Genomic DNA, 12,427 nt, shown 5'->3' with positions numbered 1-12,427 from the left:
TGCCATTGATGGCCATATAAGTCGATTCTATTGATGTCAATGTACTTGGAATCCATTGACGCATATGTAAGTCGATGACGTTGACGGCCTGATATCAACATGAAGCGACCATATGCCTTTAAATCAGAAGGAAGTGACCTGATATCAACAGAAAGTGACCATGAAATGTCCCAAAATTAACGGGAAGTGACCTGATATCAACAGAAAGTGACACGAAATCAGCAGGGGTTTACCTGCATAAGCAAAGCTACCATGGCAATTCCTCCAGAAATTGCATTTTTGTTTTAATATTGCAAACTTGTTTTGGAGTCACTATGAAATGCCATAGACAAACAACTATATGGGCATAGTTGGTGAGAATACAGAACAGTTTGTTTGTTTGTTTTTTTATATAAGTAGGATGGAACAAGCTGTAAGAAAACAAGATATTCATCATTAGGCTGGTACAAACCACAAGAGAGACAGTCCCATCAAAGCTCTATAAATAAGCATCTCATTTGCCCTGGAGCAGTTCTGAGACTTGAAAGTCCTCGGTGGGATTAACATAACAAAAACCCACTTCATACCCAACCACAAACCAAAACACATTCTAGGAAATATCGGGTGGCTGAACAACAAGTTGAAAATCCCAAGACAAATCAGTTTTAGCCATTAAAAGCACTTCATGTCTCAGTTTAATGATATCATAGAAACAAACAGGCACTCACACAATAAAAGAGTACTGTATTCTGAGACAAAGTGAGATGCATAAAACTCCCTGATAAGTATACCTAAGTATGTTTGACGATTTAATAAAATTCATATTGTATGAATGGAATGTAGTTGGTTAAAAGCAGGCTAATCTTTGCCTGCTACTTTGCCAGAGCTAAAATGAATTAAATATACAAATTTACAATACACTACTTGAACTGTTTAAAAAAAAAACTTGGAACCACAATATTTACAAAATAAAATGAAAAAAAAAACTGCGGCCCCGTTTGCAATTAACCGTTTTAACTAAAACACAAGGTGCAATTATTGTTAAATAATTAACATTCTCGTGCATTTACCTGCATGGAGCGTCAGAAGACTTCCTTTATTTCATCCTCTTTCAAAAATGTTTATCAAATAAAAGTTGTAATAGCTAAGAGTAAACAGCGCCCTAAAATTTTGAAAACTTTAGCATTAACTCAACATTAACTATACCGTGACGTTAGATAGCGCTAAACATTTGTTTACAATCATAAAGAAAGAGGAAGCTGAGAACTTCCCAACCAGTAGGTGGCGGTAACACTTTTTTGTACCATTAAATAAAAGAATAGGAAGACGCACCGGTCAATGCTTGTTCGTCGTGTGGAGCAGATTTGAGTGAGTAACTTTTTAACGTATTGTGAATAAATGTTTACAAAAGCGTTGGAACATTAATCCAAACCATGAAATTAAACGTCAGAGCCATTGTCATAGAGACCGATGCGCCGCTGACGAAGACTTTGTAGGCGCGAACCGAATCCAACGTCGGCTAACCGAGTGCACCGTCCCGCACTAAAATTGACAATTTATCTATTAAATTTAACATATCTAGTTACTGTGTTTTTTTAATCTCACAGGCCTAATGCGCTATAAAATTACATTCTCTACAATGACAATATTATCTTGAGAGTCTATCAAGAAACACAAGATGGTGTCTTGGAGTCAAATGTAAGTAGATGGGCATCATTTTCTGCAAAGTTGCGAAGTTTCCGCTATGGTAAAAAAAATATTATGGTCAGGATTATGTTTTTACTATATTTTCTCTAGCAATACTTTACAGCTAAATGTTGCCAATTAGCATTAATGCTGGGCAATATGAACACAAAAATCTAGCCGTTTTGTATCATGATAGAAATATGCAATAATATTATTTATTTTCAAATTATTGAATGAAAAATCATACGATTAGGATTACTTCTAGAACTTTATTTTTTCATTTTTTTTTTTTCATTAAAGTGTCCAATTTGGCACATTTAACTTTTAAATATTGAATTAACATTTAATATTTAATTTATTTAATATTAAATATTAAATAATATTTAAAAATTATTTAATATTAAAGCAACACTCGGTAACTTTTCAACCTTTATAAAAGATTTTTATAACATTTGTGATAATATGTCGACTGACAACTAGCTGAATGACACCTCTTTAAATCTTGAGGGAGGGGTTTGTATCGCTTTTTATTAATTAACTTTGAGGAGGGTGGCAGGAACCCTGCCACACACAAAAAAAACAAATATGTGCTAACTGCTTTACAGATTACTTCACTTCCCTCTTTCCCCATTATAAAGACGGAAATTGATGCGAACGATTTCGTGTGAATGCTGCAAAGATGGCACAGCAATAAAAGGGACAAAAAGTTTTGTCTGAGGAGGGAAAAGAAAGGGCAGCTACCAGGATATACAGAATAAACATTGGCCCGGCTTTCATTTGCTGGCGTGACCCCCCCCCCCAACCCCCAACCACACTCATCAGCGCTGACGAGATTAGGCGGGGTTGGGAGTTGAGCCACACGGTTGCTAACCGTCATATGCTATTGTTTAGGCACAACTGGATTCATTACCTTATTAATATTCGTCCTTCACATTGCTGCTGGAAACTGAAATGTTGTTTAATCCATCTGCAGGCTACTGGGAGATTGATTTTTGATTCATTGACGATTTTCCGACACTGTTCGTTTTTGCGATGGTCCTCATGGGAAACGCAGTCATCGTTAAGGCAAAACACTACCGCTTTTGTCTACCGACGTCACTAAAATTGACTTAAAAGATACCAAGTGTTGCTTTAAGCTAAATAATGTCATTGATTAGGAGTTGTAGAATGTAGTAGAATGTTAGTCTGGGGCTCCAGACTAACATTTTTTATTCGGAGCACAGTGACCCCTGACCTAAACTTTTAGGGGCGCACGTTGTAAATCAACATGGAAAGTTTTCCTCTAATTTTCACTTTTTAACCAATAAATGCTTTCATAATAAATGGATAAAACTACAAACTTATGAATCTACATTTTATTCTCTATCAGTTTTGACACCAACCAGTATACTGCTTACAAATTTGGTTAACATAGGATTTTTTTTTTTTTTTTTTAGGGAGACTCGCCATGACAATATATATATATATATATATATATATATATATATATATATATAGTCATGGGTTTAAGTCAGGGGTCTGGAACCTTTTTCACCATCACACGGGAGGGAGAGCATGGTCACGCTCTACATCTACAAGCAGTCGCCGAGTTGCATTTAAAATTTTGAGAAAATGACAAAGAAAGTGGAAAATAACAAAGTGAAACATGGCGTGGCGCCGCATATATTTCCTGGAAGCGAAAACCACAACCAGAGACGACCATGGGCACGTGTGCGTACCAGTGGCCGAGAGAGGCGGAGCCTCTGCGGGTGCCTTTTTCTTGAGTCTCGCTCGCCTGGAAGTGGCGACAATTTGACAGTTAAAAAAGTCACAAAACTGAAAGCGATTACGCACCTCGGGGTACCACACCGTTACCTCTCGTGGTTTAATTTTCCCCTATGCATTATTTATATACTCCAATTCGCTCGGCATTGAATCGAGGAGCCGACCCCGCTGCTGGCTGAGCAGCGACCGCTTCACACTTCGTCCACCTCCAGCTTCTTTTTCTCCTCTTGTATTTTCCCATGGCAATCAGCTCGTTACATTACCACCAACTCGGGGATCTAACCGTGAAGGAGTTTGTCAGCAATGACAACAACAACAAAAATAACTAGAGCTGAAACGAATACTCGAGCAACTCGAGTAACTCGAGTTTAAAAACTGAGCCGAGTAATTTTATTCATCTCGAGTAATCGTTTATTTTGACAGCTCTAAGCATCACGTTTTGCTTGGACTACTTTTAATGCGGGACAACGCGCTGATGTCAAGTGCGTAGAGGAAGATGCAAAAAAAAAAAAAAAAACTTACTGCAGCCGACAGCCGCTACAAACGACGGCGACGTTGCTAAATACTAGCCCGCACGATGCTACGTTGGTAGCAGGTAGCGTCTGATGAGTCTCATAGAGATCACATGTATGTTTAACTAGATGCGAAATGACAGTCTGGGCAGCGTTAGTAAACAGCCGCCATCTTAAAGCAGTACAGCGCTAAGCGCTAATAAAGAGCGCTAATAAGCAGTGTTGGGAGTAACGCCGTTATAAATAACGCCGTTACGTAACAGCGTTATTTTTTCAGTAACGGGGTAATCTAACTAATTACTTTTTCCGCCGTTACAACGCCGTTACCGTTACTGGCGGTCAAAAGCAGTGCGTTACTTACCCTGAATAAATTGAAGAAACTAACAGCCGTGTCGAGTCGACTCTCTGCTCTGTTGATTTGTCATCCAAGACTTGGGGTGCGTTCAGGTTCGACAATAGCGCACGTACTTCTGACTCCAAGCTGTTTGTCCCTGTTCATTCAATTAGACAATGCTTTCCAAAATTTGGTAACGTTTCTGTGTTTGCTACACCTGATGCTAGCCTCGTTCCCAACTCCCACTGTCAGCCAGCAATAATTCTGCTTCCATCTTGAGGACGGTAGACGCTTTGAAGGTGACGTGAATTGTCCGGAAACGAGCCTGCCTGAATGCAACCCCTCTAGAGATGCGATGGAAGTGATTGTGATTGGCTGAGGGTTAGAGTCATATGTCGTGGTAAGACAATCAGAGCCGGTGATTTCACAAGCAAACCGGAACAGCGCGTGCGGCAAATACACACACGCAAAACAGATGCACAGGGTCGGGATGGCAGAGCATTCAGAAGAAAAATTGTCCTTTAAGAGGTGGAGATATAGACACTCAAGTTTGTCGAAATTAAAGGAAATAACCTGCATGTAATGTGTAATTTATGTCCCGGGGCAAAGCTTTTGTCGACATCTGTGATAAGCAATTCAAATCTGCTGAAGCACCTAACAAGTTAACTACCTGTCTGTTCTTCTCCATTCCACTGACTCGAATACTGCTCAGAAAATTTCAAATTCTTTGACGTACAACAAATTCTTTTTAAAGTAACGGAAATAGTTACTCTCCTCGGTAACTAGTTACTTTTACTATAGAGTAATTCAGTTACAAACTCAGTTACTTTTTGGAAGAAGTAGTGAGTAATGTAACTAATTACTTTTTTAAAGTAACGTGCCCAACACTGCTAATAAGATTATTGTAACTGTCACTAGCTCACGGAACGTTAGCCCTGTGGAGGGCTAGGTTTCTATTAATTATGACCACTTTCGATGCGTGGCTAACGTGTCTTACATACAGGCTTTAGCATTACATAGCGTTGTGGAGTGATGAGGGTGTAAAATAAAAACTCAATGATGCTAACTATCAATTTTAGCTCAGTAGTCATTGCTGGATAAAAACACCAAGTAGCACTGGTCCCTAATGTGCTCCAATACAGCCTGTATCATACATTCATTTTGAACACTGCAAAAACTCAAAATCCTATCAGGACTTACAGTTTAGACTAACTTAAAACTTAACTAGAACTTAAAAATGGCTTGACACAAATAGAAATTCAATTGAAAGACGCGGGGAAAAATCTTAACTTTTAGGTGATGTGTGTTATCAAGTGTAACGGCATTTTTAGTTTTTTTTTTTTTTTTTCCTTTTAATTAGATCTAAAGGTTTTTTGCGTGAAAGCAGTGAATTAGTCTTTTTTTTTATTCTAGTTACATCTGAGATGCAATTGTTGGCTGTTTTCTACAATATACATCGAAAATAAAGATATTGATTGACTGAAAATGGTTCAAGATTAGATGAAATGTCTTGTTTTCTCATGTATATATATAATTGCTCTTCACCTAAAAATATATTTGTTTTATCCGATTACTCAATTAATTGATAGAATTTTCGGTCGATTACTCGATTACTAAAATCAATAGCTGCAGCCCTAAAAATAACGCAATGTCACTGGTCGCGCATGTGCAATTAGATGAAAGAAATACTCATTGTCTGTAATTTTAGTTGCAAAATGCAACAATTTGGTCGCAGTCTGGAGCCCTGTAGTCTATAATTCTTTCCCATTTCCAATAGTAATCGCTTTTTGTGTTCCATTCAAGAAAGTGATTGTAATCAAATCCAAACGTGTGCCACAGGTTAAACATGGACATCATCAAGGGTCCATTGGACATGCTGAAGAGCCCGTTAGGCATGGGTGTCACCGTTGCACTTGGCTGCGGGCTCCTCGTGGGTTGGCAGCTACGTGCCATCTTGGGTCCATCCCCCAAAAGTCTGATGAGGTCCATGGGAGCCGGCTCCACTGAAGCATCGGTGATGGGAGAAGGAGGGGGCTACAAGATGATCCTGGTTGTCAACTGCAACCTGAAGATGGGAAAGGGTAAAGTGGCGGCCCAATGCGCACATGCAGCTGTGGCGGCGTACAAACAGGTGCAGTCCAGAAACCCGGAGCTCCTCAAAATGTGGGAGTACTGCGGTCAGCCCAAAGTAGTGGTGAAGGCCCCGGACGAGGAGACCTTGATTCAGCTCATGGGGCTCGCCAAGGAGTTGAGGCTGCCTGTGAGCCTGATCCAAGATGCGGGAAGGACACAAATCGCCGCCGGCTCCCGCACTGTGCTCGGTATTGGTCCGGGTCCGTCCGACCTCATTGACACTGTCAGCGGAGACTTAAAGCTTTTCTAAGGGTCCCCCTCTTCACATGAATGTAGTTGATACAGCTTCTATTTCTAGACCATTTGTAAAGTAAATATTGAATGCAAAGAAAATTCAATTACATTCTGGAATCGTACAAGTTCTGCACACTTTTTATACTGTATTTAGCTACTTGATAAACTACATGTGTGCTTACGCGGTCGCGGGATATGGTCGTTATAATCCATTTGAACATATTATTTCTCTGGCAAACATGCAAACATTAAAAGTAATAATCATATTACGAGCTCTTAATTTGCATTAAAAATATGCAGAAAAGGATTTAAAAGATCAAGGGTCTGACAATTAAGAGACAGTTTGCTGAACAAGGATGAAACAAAAATGGCATTCACTCGGTACATATTTGTGTAGGTGCACCGTAATTAGTGTTGTAAAACCTAATATGGGTGCTATACAAGTTGTTTACATTAATGTGTATTTGTTCATGAAGAAAAGTTGAACTGGCCCATTCTAGTTTAGGACATTTCACATCTCATCCCCACCCATTTTTTATTTTATAAATCTAGCGGTCCATAGAACAGACTTACCTGTCCCGAGACCAAAGTGTTAACAAAAAAAATGAAATCAAATACATTTTGAAAAACAAAATGTCACGGTCTGCTGTCCATTGAAGAATAAAGTTTTCTTTGACGCATTTGAATTCCTTTGTGGGCTTTGAATCCAGAAATGTGCAGTTTGTGAATTGTGGATATACATATACAGGGGTAGGACAAAATAATGGAAACACCTTTACAAATCAAAAACTAATTTAATATGGTGTAGGTCCGCCTTTTGCAGCAATTACAGCCTCAATTCTCCGAGGTACTGATTTATAGAACTTGTGAATTGTTTCCAAAGGAATTTTAAGCCATTTTTCAGTTGGAATACCCTGTAACTCTTGGTGACACAGGTATAAAAATGAGAGGTCAGGTTTAGCGATCAGGCAGCATAGAATAGGATGCCAACATACTCACAAGGGATTCACACAAATACTGGTTTCTACATCACACATGACTGATTTGTGTACACTCCACCCCTCCCAATCACTTTTCTGACCCCCCCACCCCTCTTTCTCATTGGTCATCAGCCCCCCTCCCCACACACACACACATTGACAACTAGCTAACAATAGCACTATCATATTGATAGTGTAGGTGTTCAAAGTATTTAGTGTTGTACTTTTTCGGGCTCTTCTGTCCCCCAACAACTTCTTGTTCACTGCTTTCTCCGAATAAACAAGGCACATCTAATGGTCACAATGGGAGTTATACTGCCATGTGATACATTAAAACTGTTCAGACCATCGGACACTCAGATTTCCACTGTCCGTGTCAATCGGCTGAACAGGACAGGTTTAAAACAAAAGACTGTGGTGGAAATCGACATCTAAATTGTATCTCTAAAACTGACCATAAATGCTCAATGTTGGTCTGGTGATTGTGCCGGCCATACGAGAAGCTCAACTTCATTAGAATGTTTCTCATGCCTTTAACAATTATGTTCAATGATTTAAACCAAAATGTTAGTTTCTATTTTTATTATATTTTGTCCAACCCCCTTGTATGTATATTAAGGGTGTAACGGTGCATGTATTTGTATTGAACCGTTTCGGTTCGTGGTGCTCGGTTCAGAACGGAGGTGTACCGAACAAGTTTCTGACGTAATGTAACCATTACTTTTCGAGGCTGTGAGTCGATCGGGTTAGTTTCTTTGTGTCGATTATATTTACTCCCTCTTCTCTACTATAATAGGACAGTATAACCTGTTGTAGGACAGTATAACCCAGAAACGTCAACTGTGTGACAACGTGGCCGCCGCAGTGAAACGCGGGCGTTAGTCAATCAGCCAATGCACACCAGTCGCAGTGCGGCCGCGTGTTGGACGCGTCCCAGGAGCGGCTCAACACGACGCACGCGAAAAGAACGGCAGAGTTTATTATTTGAGGCGAGACGCGACCTTCCTGCGTCAATACTACTACCGGTAGCTAGGCTTGGGCAGACCAGAAGTCAATCGTGTAAAAATACGGTGGATCCGGTCGATTTTCAAACTAATATGCAATCGTAACCCACTTTTTGAGTCCATCAGATCTCTTGAGTGGTAGATCGGGGCACAGTTGACTTGTCTTTGTTGATTTACTGCGGTCTTCTCTGCTATAATAATAATCAACACGGCCCACTGTTCAATACAAAACCCTCCTACCACAACAAAACAAGTAGGAATTAATATTCACATAGGAACTAAAGTTATACAACATTAAATATAAAATATAAATGAATAATACATCACATTTGTAAAATAAACATAATAAAAGAATAGGCCATTTAAATAAATTAAAACACCTGTAATGAAATAATACACAGATCCTGCTTACACAATTAAATTTATTAATTTCTGTGTAGCACTTTAACTTGAGAAAATCCACCAATAAAGCTTTTGAAAACAGTTCCTGATAAAAATGATTGAGGCATTTCATTTGTAAAATATATGTTAAAATCTTTGTCATTGGGATTGCTTTTCTCTTTGGCACAGGAATTTTTTCTTTCAGAAAGCAAGCTGACCAATACACAGGGTCTGAAAGGCAAATTGTTGTTGGATTATCTTTAAATACCCACTACTTTTTGAGCAGAATTCTAGCTTTGTATAGGCTAATGTTCCTATTGTTGAAAGCACAAAGGTGTGTAATAAACTAGCACATTTATATTTTGCATTTTGTTTTCTTACTGTACCGAAAATGAACCGAACCGTGACCTCAAAACAGAGGTACGTACCGAAATGAGATTTTTGTGTACCGTTACACCCCTAATATATATGGCGGAAAACACAGACAAGACTGAAAAAGCAGTTTCTGCTCTTGCACTCCTCTTTAAAAGAAACTGCTGTATTTTAGGCCGAAACAACTTGTGTTTGATAGAATATGTCTATATGCTGCCATAACAGATTCATAGAAAACTAAGCCTCCGAACCATTTTTAATTTGTCCGTTTTACCCTGAAAACCCCCGTTTACAGACGTCGCGCAACCGCTTTTGTTTCAAAAGCACTAAAAGGGTAATTATATTTTTTATTCAAAATTGTCATTTTTAGCTTAGAATCAATTGATGTGTAATATTTATTTATTTATTTTTATTTTTTTTAAACGACTTTAAAAAATTATTCACTCGCATATTTTAAACTTTTAAACAAATTACGTCACAATGAAAAATTTGGTGTCTGTAAAAGTGTCACGGATATGTACCTCATAACTATAACTTAATTGTATTTTTTTGTTATTGTTGCATTTTCCCTGATATGTTAGATGATAATCAATCCAAACAAAAAAAAAATTGGAAAAATAACCTTTAAAAGGCTATATGAAAAAAACATCTCAACCACTCCTTGTTGTCTGCAATTTCTGCATCACGACCCTTGTTATATCACCATATTTAACCCATAAAATAAAATAAAATAAATCAGTCTGTGGCCATTCACAGGTGTGTCTTGACACTCTGATACATGCTACATCGAGTTTTTGGATCAAAACATGGTAAGTACGAGATAATATCTTGTTAAAATCGTGGCGTCTTTAATTCTGCTCTCGCGTGCTCTCGCCTCCAGTTAGGGTTTTGCTATTATTTATTTTTTTTAATGACCTTCTGTTCAAAATTTTTATTCCCCCAGAAAATTGAGATTTTAAGCTTTCCAATGATGTATTACACATGCATATTGGACAACTGGCCAAATTGGGGGTCTCAGGGCGGAACTTCAAGTCACCTGAGTGTTTTGCGTCAATGCATATAAGTGTGTGTGTCCCACCTACTGCACATAGCTGGGATTGGCACCCATGGGCCATGAGCCTCGTGAGAATAAGTGGCTCAGGAAATATCTACACAAAAATGAACAAGGATACGTTATTTTTAGCAAATTATTGGCACCAATGAAATGAAACTAGATTGTGGTTTCAATTACTCAAGTACAATAATTGCAAATCAAAAAGGGACTTTCAAATCTTTTTCAGTTTTGCACATTAGTGACATAGGGCCATCAAGTAGAAAAAAAACAGAAGCGCACTCTTGTAACCCTATCGTGCATAGTGGTCACTACAGTGGACAGCTGCTGAAACGTACCTTCCTCTTGAATGCATTAGTTTCTATCGTTTTTAACTGCATCGCAAACTCGCGTGCCCTCTGCTGTCATACTCTATTGAGATCAATTGTGGTCATTTGGTGTAACAGCAAGTAAAAATATCCTCAGAATAGCCAACAACCTGCCAGCTCTGTCGACTACAACTGGCATATCCTGTCAATACTATGCCCAAGAGCTACAGTGGTTAAAATAATGTATATACAGTAACATCTAGGGAAAGATCCTGTTTGGAAGATATATACACATTGGGTTCTGCTGTATGCAAGACACAGAAATACTTTTGACAAACCAGAAGATTTTATTTTTAGTGGATAACAAAACCGGTTTCATCTTGATCCTTATTCTGCACAATCATCATAAGTGCACAATTTCAATTGTGGATAATTTAGGCAGGATTATACATTCTGATTTTCAGTATAGATGCAATTTTTTGGATATATTTGTATCTCTATATGCTTCAAATTACAAGTCCTTGTCGATTCTGAACTCCAGAAGCAGATTTGTCTGGATAATCTGAGCCGCGAGCCAGACTATAAGGTGCAGAAACAACCTGCAGCATCGTGGGGGCGCATCTGCTTCCCTCCTGAGTTGGACTGGTCCCACGTTCTGATAACATTTAAAGCACAATGGCGCGTCGCCCTAATGGAGAAAGTCCTGCATAGACTGAAAATGAGAATTGACCATATCTTAAAAATGCTCTCCTTTGACACTCGACCCTGAAGTGTGTTTGTTGACTGGGACAATGTAGTGTTTCCGGACTGTGTTGGTCAAACGATCAAAAGGAAAAGCGGGTTTTGTGACAGAATATACAATATTAAATGCATTTTACAGTCAAGAAGCTGCTCACACACGCACAAATAGGAAGAGGGTCTACATTAATTTCTTCTCACTACTGAGTGCAAATCAGAAGCTTAACGACTGAGAACTCGCTCTTCCCCCCCGCCCCGACCGTCGCCCACCCTATTGTACATTAACCACATACCATTCAAACAAACAAAAAAATGAATCTAGTCAATAAGGAATGTGAGAAAATTCTTCTTATGTGATTAAATCTTTGAAAACAAAACAAGAGTCCTTCATGAAAGCTTGTAAGAGGGAGGAAAAGTACAAAAAAGAAGGGTTTCTTTGTATGATCCCTATTCTGCTCCGTGTCAAGGGCAGCGAGAGACAATCGTGGTCCGGTGAAGAAAGACAGCGGGCCGCGGATGAACGGTCACTCCGGCCGGCACGTGGACGCATGGTTGTTTTTACATGCCGTAGCCGAAACCCGGCGCGGCGGCAGGCTGACCGTACGCCGCGGCGGGCGCCTGGTAACCGTAGCCGTATGCTTGTTGGGGGGGCACGGGTACGCTGGGTCCTGCTGTTAGCATCAGCTGAGGTGTGCCTGCAAAGTAAACCTTGTTGTCAGCACGTTTGTCCAGAAATTTGGGAGAGTGAGGAAATTTTCTAAATGAATACCAATGATTAAAATGGTTACCATAGACGATGGGTTGCGTCTCAGTTGCTTGCTCCTCTTCTTTCCTTAGTGACTCTGAGGTTTCGAGCTTGTCCACCTAACAAACCACAAAATGCGCTTAGTGCTACAAACTAAAGCTTGATAAACTAACATGACTTTTTGTGCATGGGTGTCGAACTCGTGG

General features: G+C 39.3%; 2 protein-coding genes across 2 annotated transcripts in view; one reads left to right on the top strand and one right to left on the bottom strand.

Moving 5' to 3' along the window:
* Positions 1 to 1,231: 1,231 nt before the first annotated feature.
* Positions 1,232 to 7,321, top strand: ptrh2 (peptidyl-tRNA hydrolase 2). The gene is made up of 2 exons (XM_057821167.1): positions 1,232 to 1,347; positions 6,115 to 7,321. The coding sequence occupies exon 2, from the start codon at positions 6,122 to 6,124 to the stop codon at positions 6,656 to 6,658; it is 537 nt and encodes a 178-aa protein (XP_057677150.1). The 5' UTR covers positions 1,232 to 1,347; positions 6,115 to 6,121; the 3' UTR covers positions 6,659 to 7,321.
* Positions 7,322 to 11,062: 3,741 nt separating this feature from the next.
* cltca (clathrin, heavy chain a (Hc)) overlaps positions 11,063 to 12,427 on the bottom strand; it is a 44,235-nt gene continuing 42,870 nt past the window's right edge. Inside the window, exons 29-30 of the mRNA XM_057820773.1 lie at positions 12,265 to 12,340; positions 11,063 to 12,171 (exon numbers count right to left, since the gene is read on the bottom strand). Coding sequence (XP_057676756.1) covers positions 12,035 to 12,171; positions 12,265 to 12,340 — 213 coding nt within the window. The 3' untranslated portion in view covers positions 11,063 to 12,034. The remainder of the gene's footprint in view (positions 12,172 to 12,264; positions 12,341 to 12,427) is intronic.

The sequence above is a fragment of the Corythoichthys intestinalis genome, chromosome 18, assembly GCF_030265065.1.
Source record: "Corythoichthys intestinalis isolate RoL2023-P3 chromosome 18, ASM3026506v1, whole genome shotgun sequence".
Taxonomy (NCBI): domain Eukaryota; kingdom Metazoa; phylum Chordata; class Actinopteri; order Syngnathiformes; family Syngnathidae; genus Corythoichthys; species Corythoichthys intestinalis.
This window is presented reverse-complemented; position numbering and strand designations above follow the sequence as displayed.

Excerpts from the sequence above, each read along its gene's own strand:
- ptrh2 (XM_057821167.1), top strand. The coding sequence starts at position 6,122 with ATGGACATCATCAAGGGTCCATTGGACATGCTGAAGAGCCCGTTAGGC.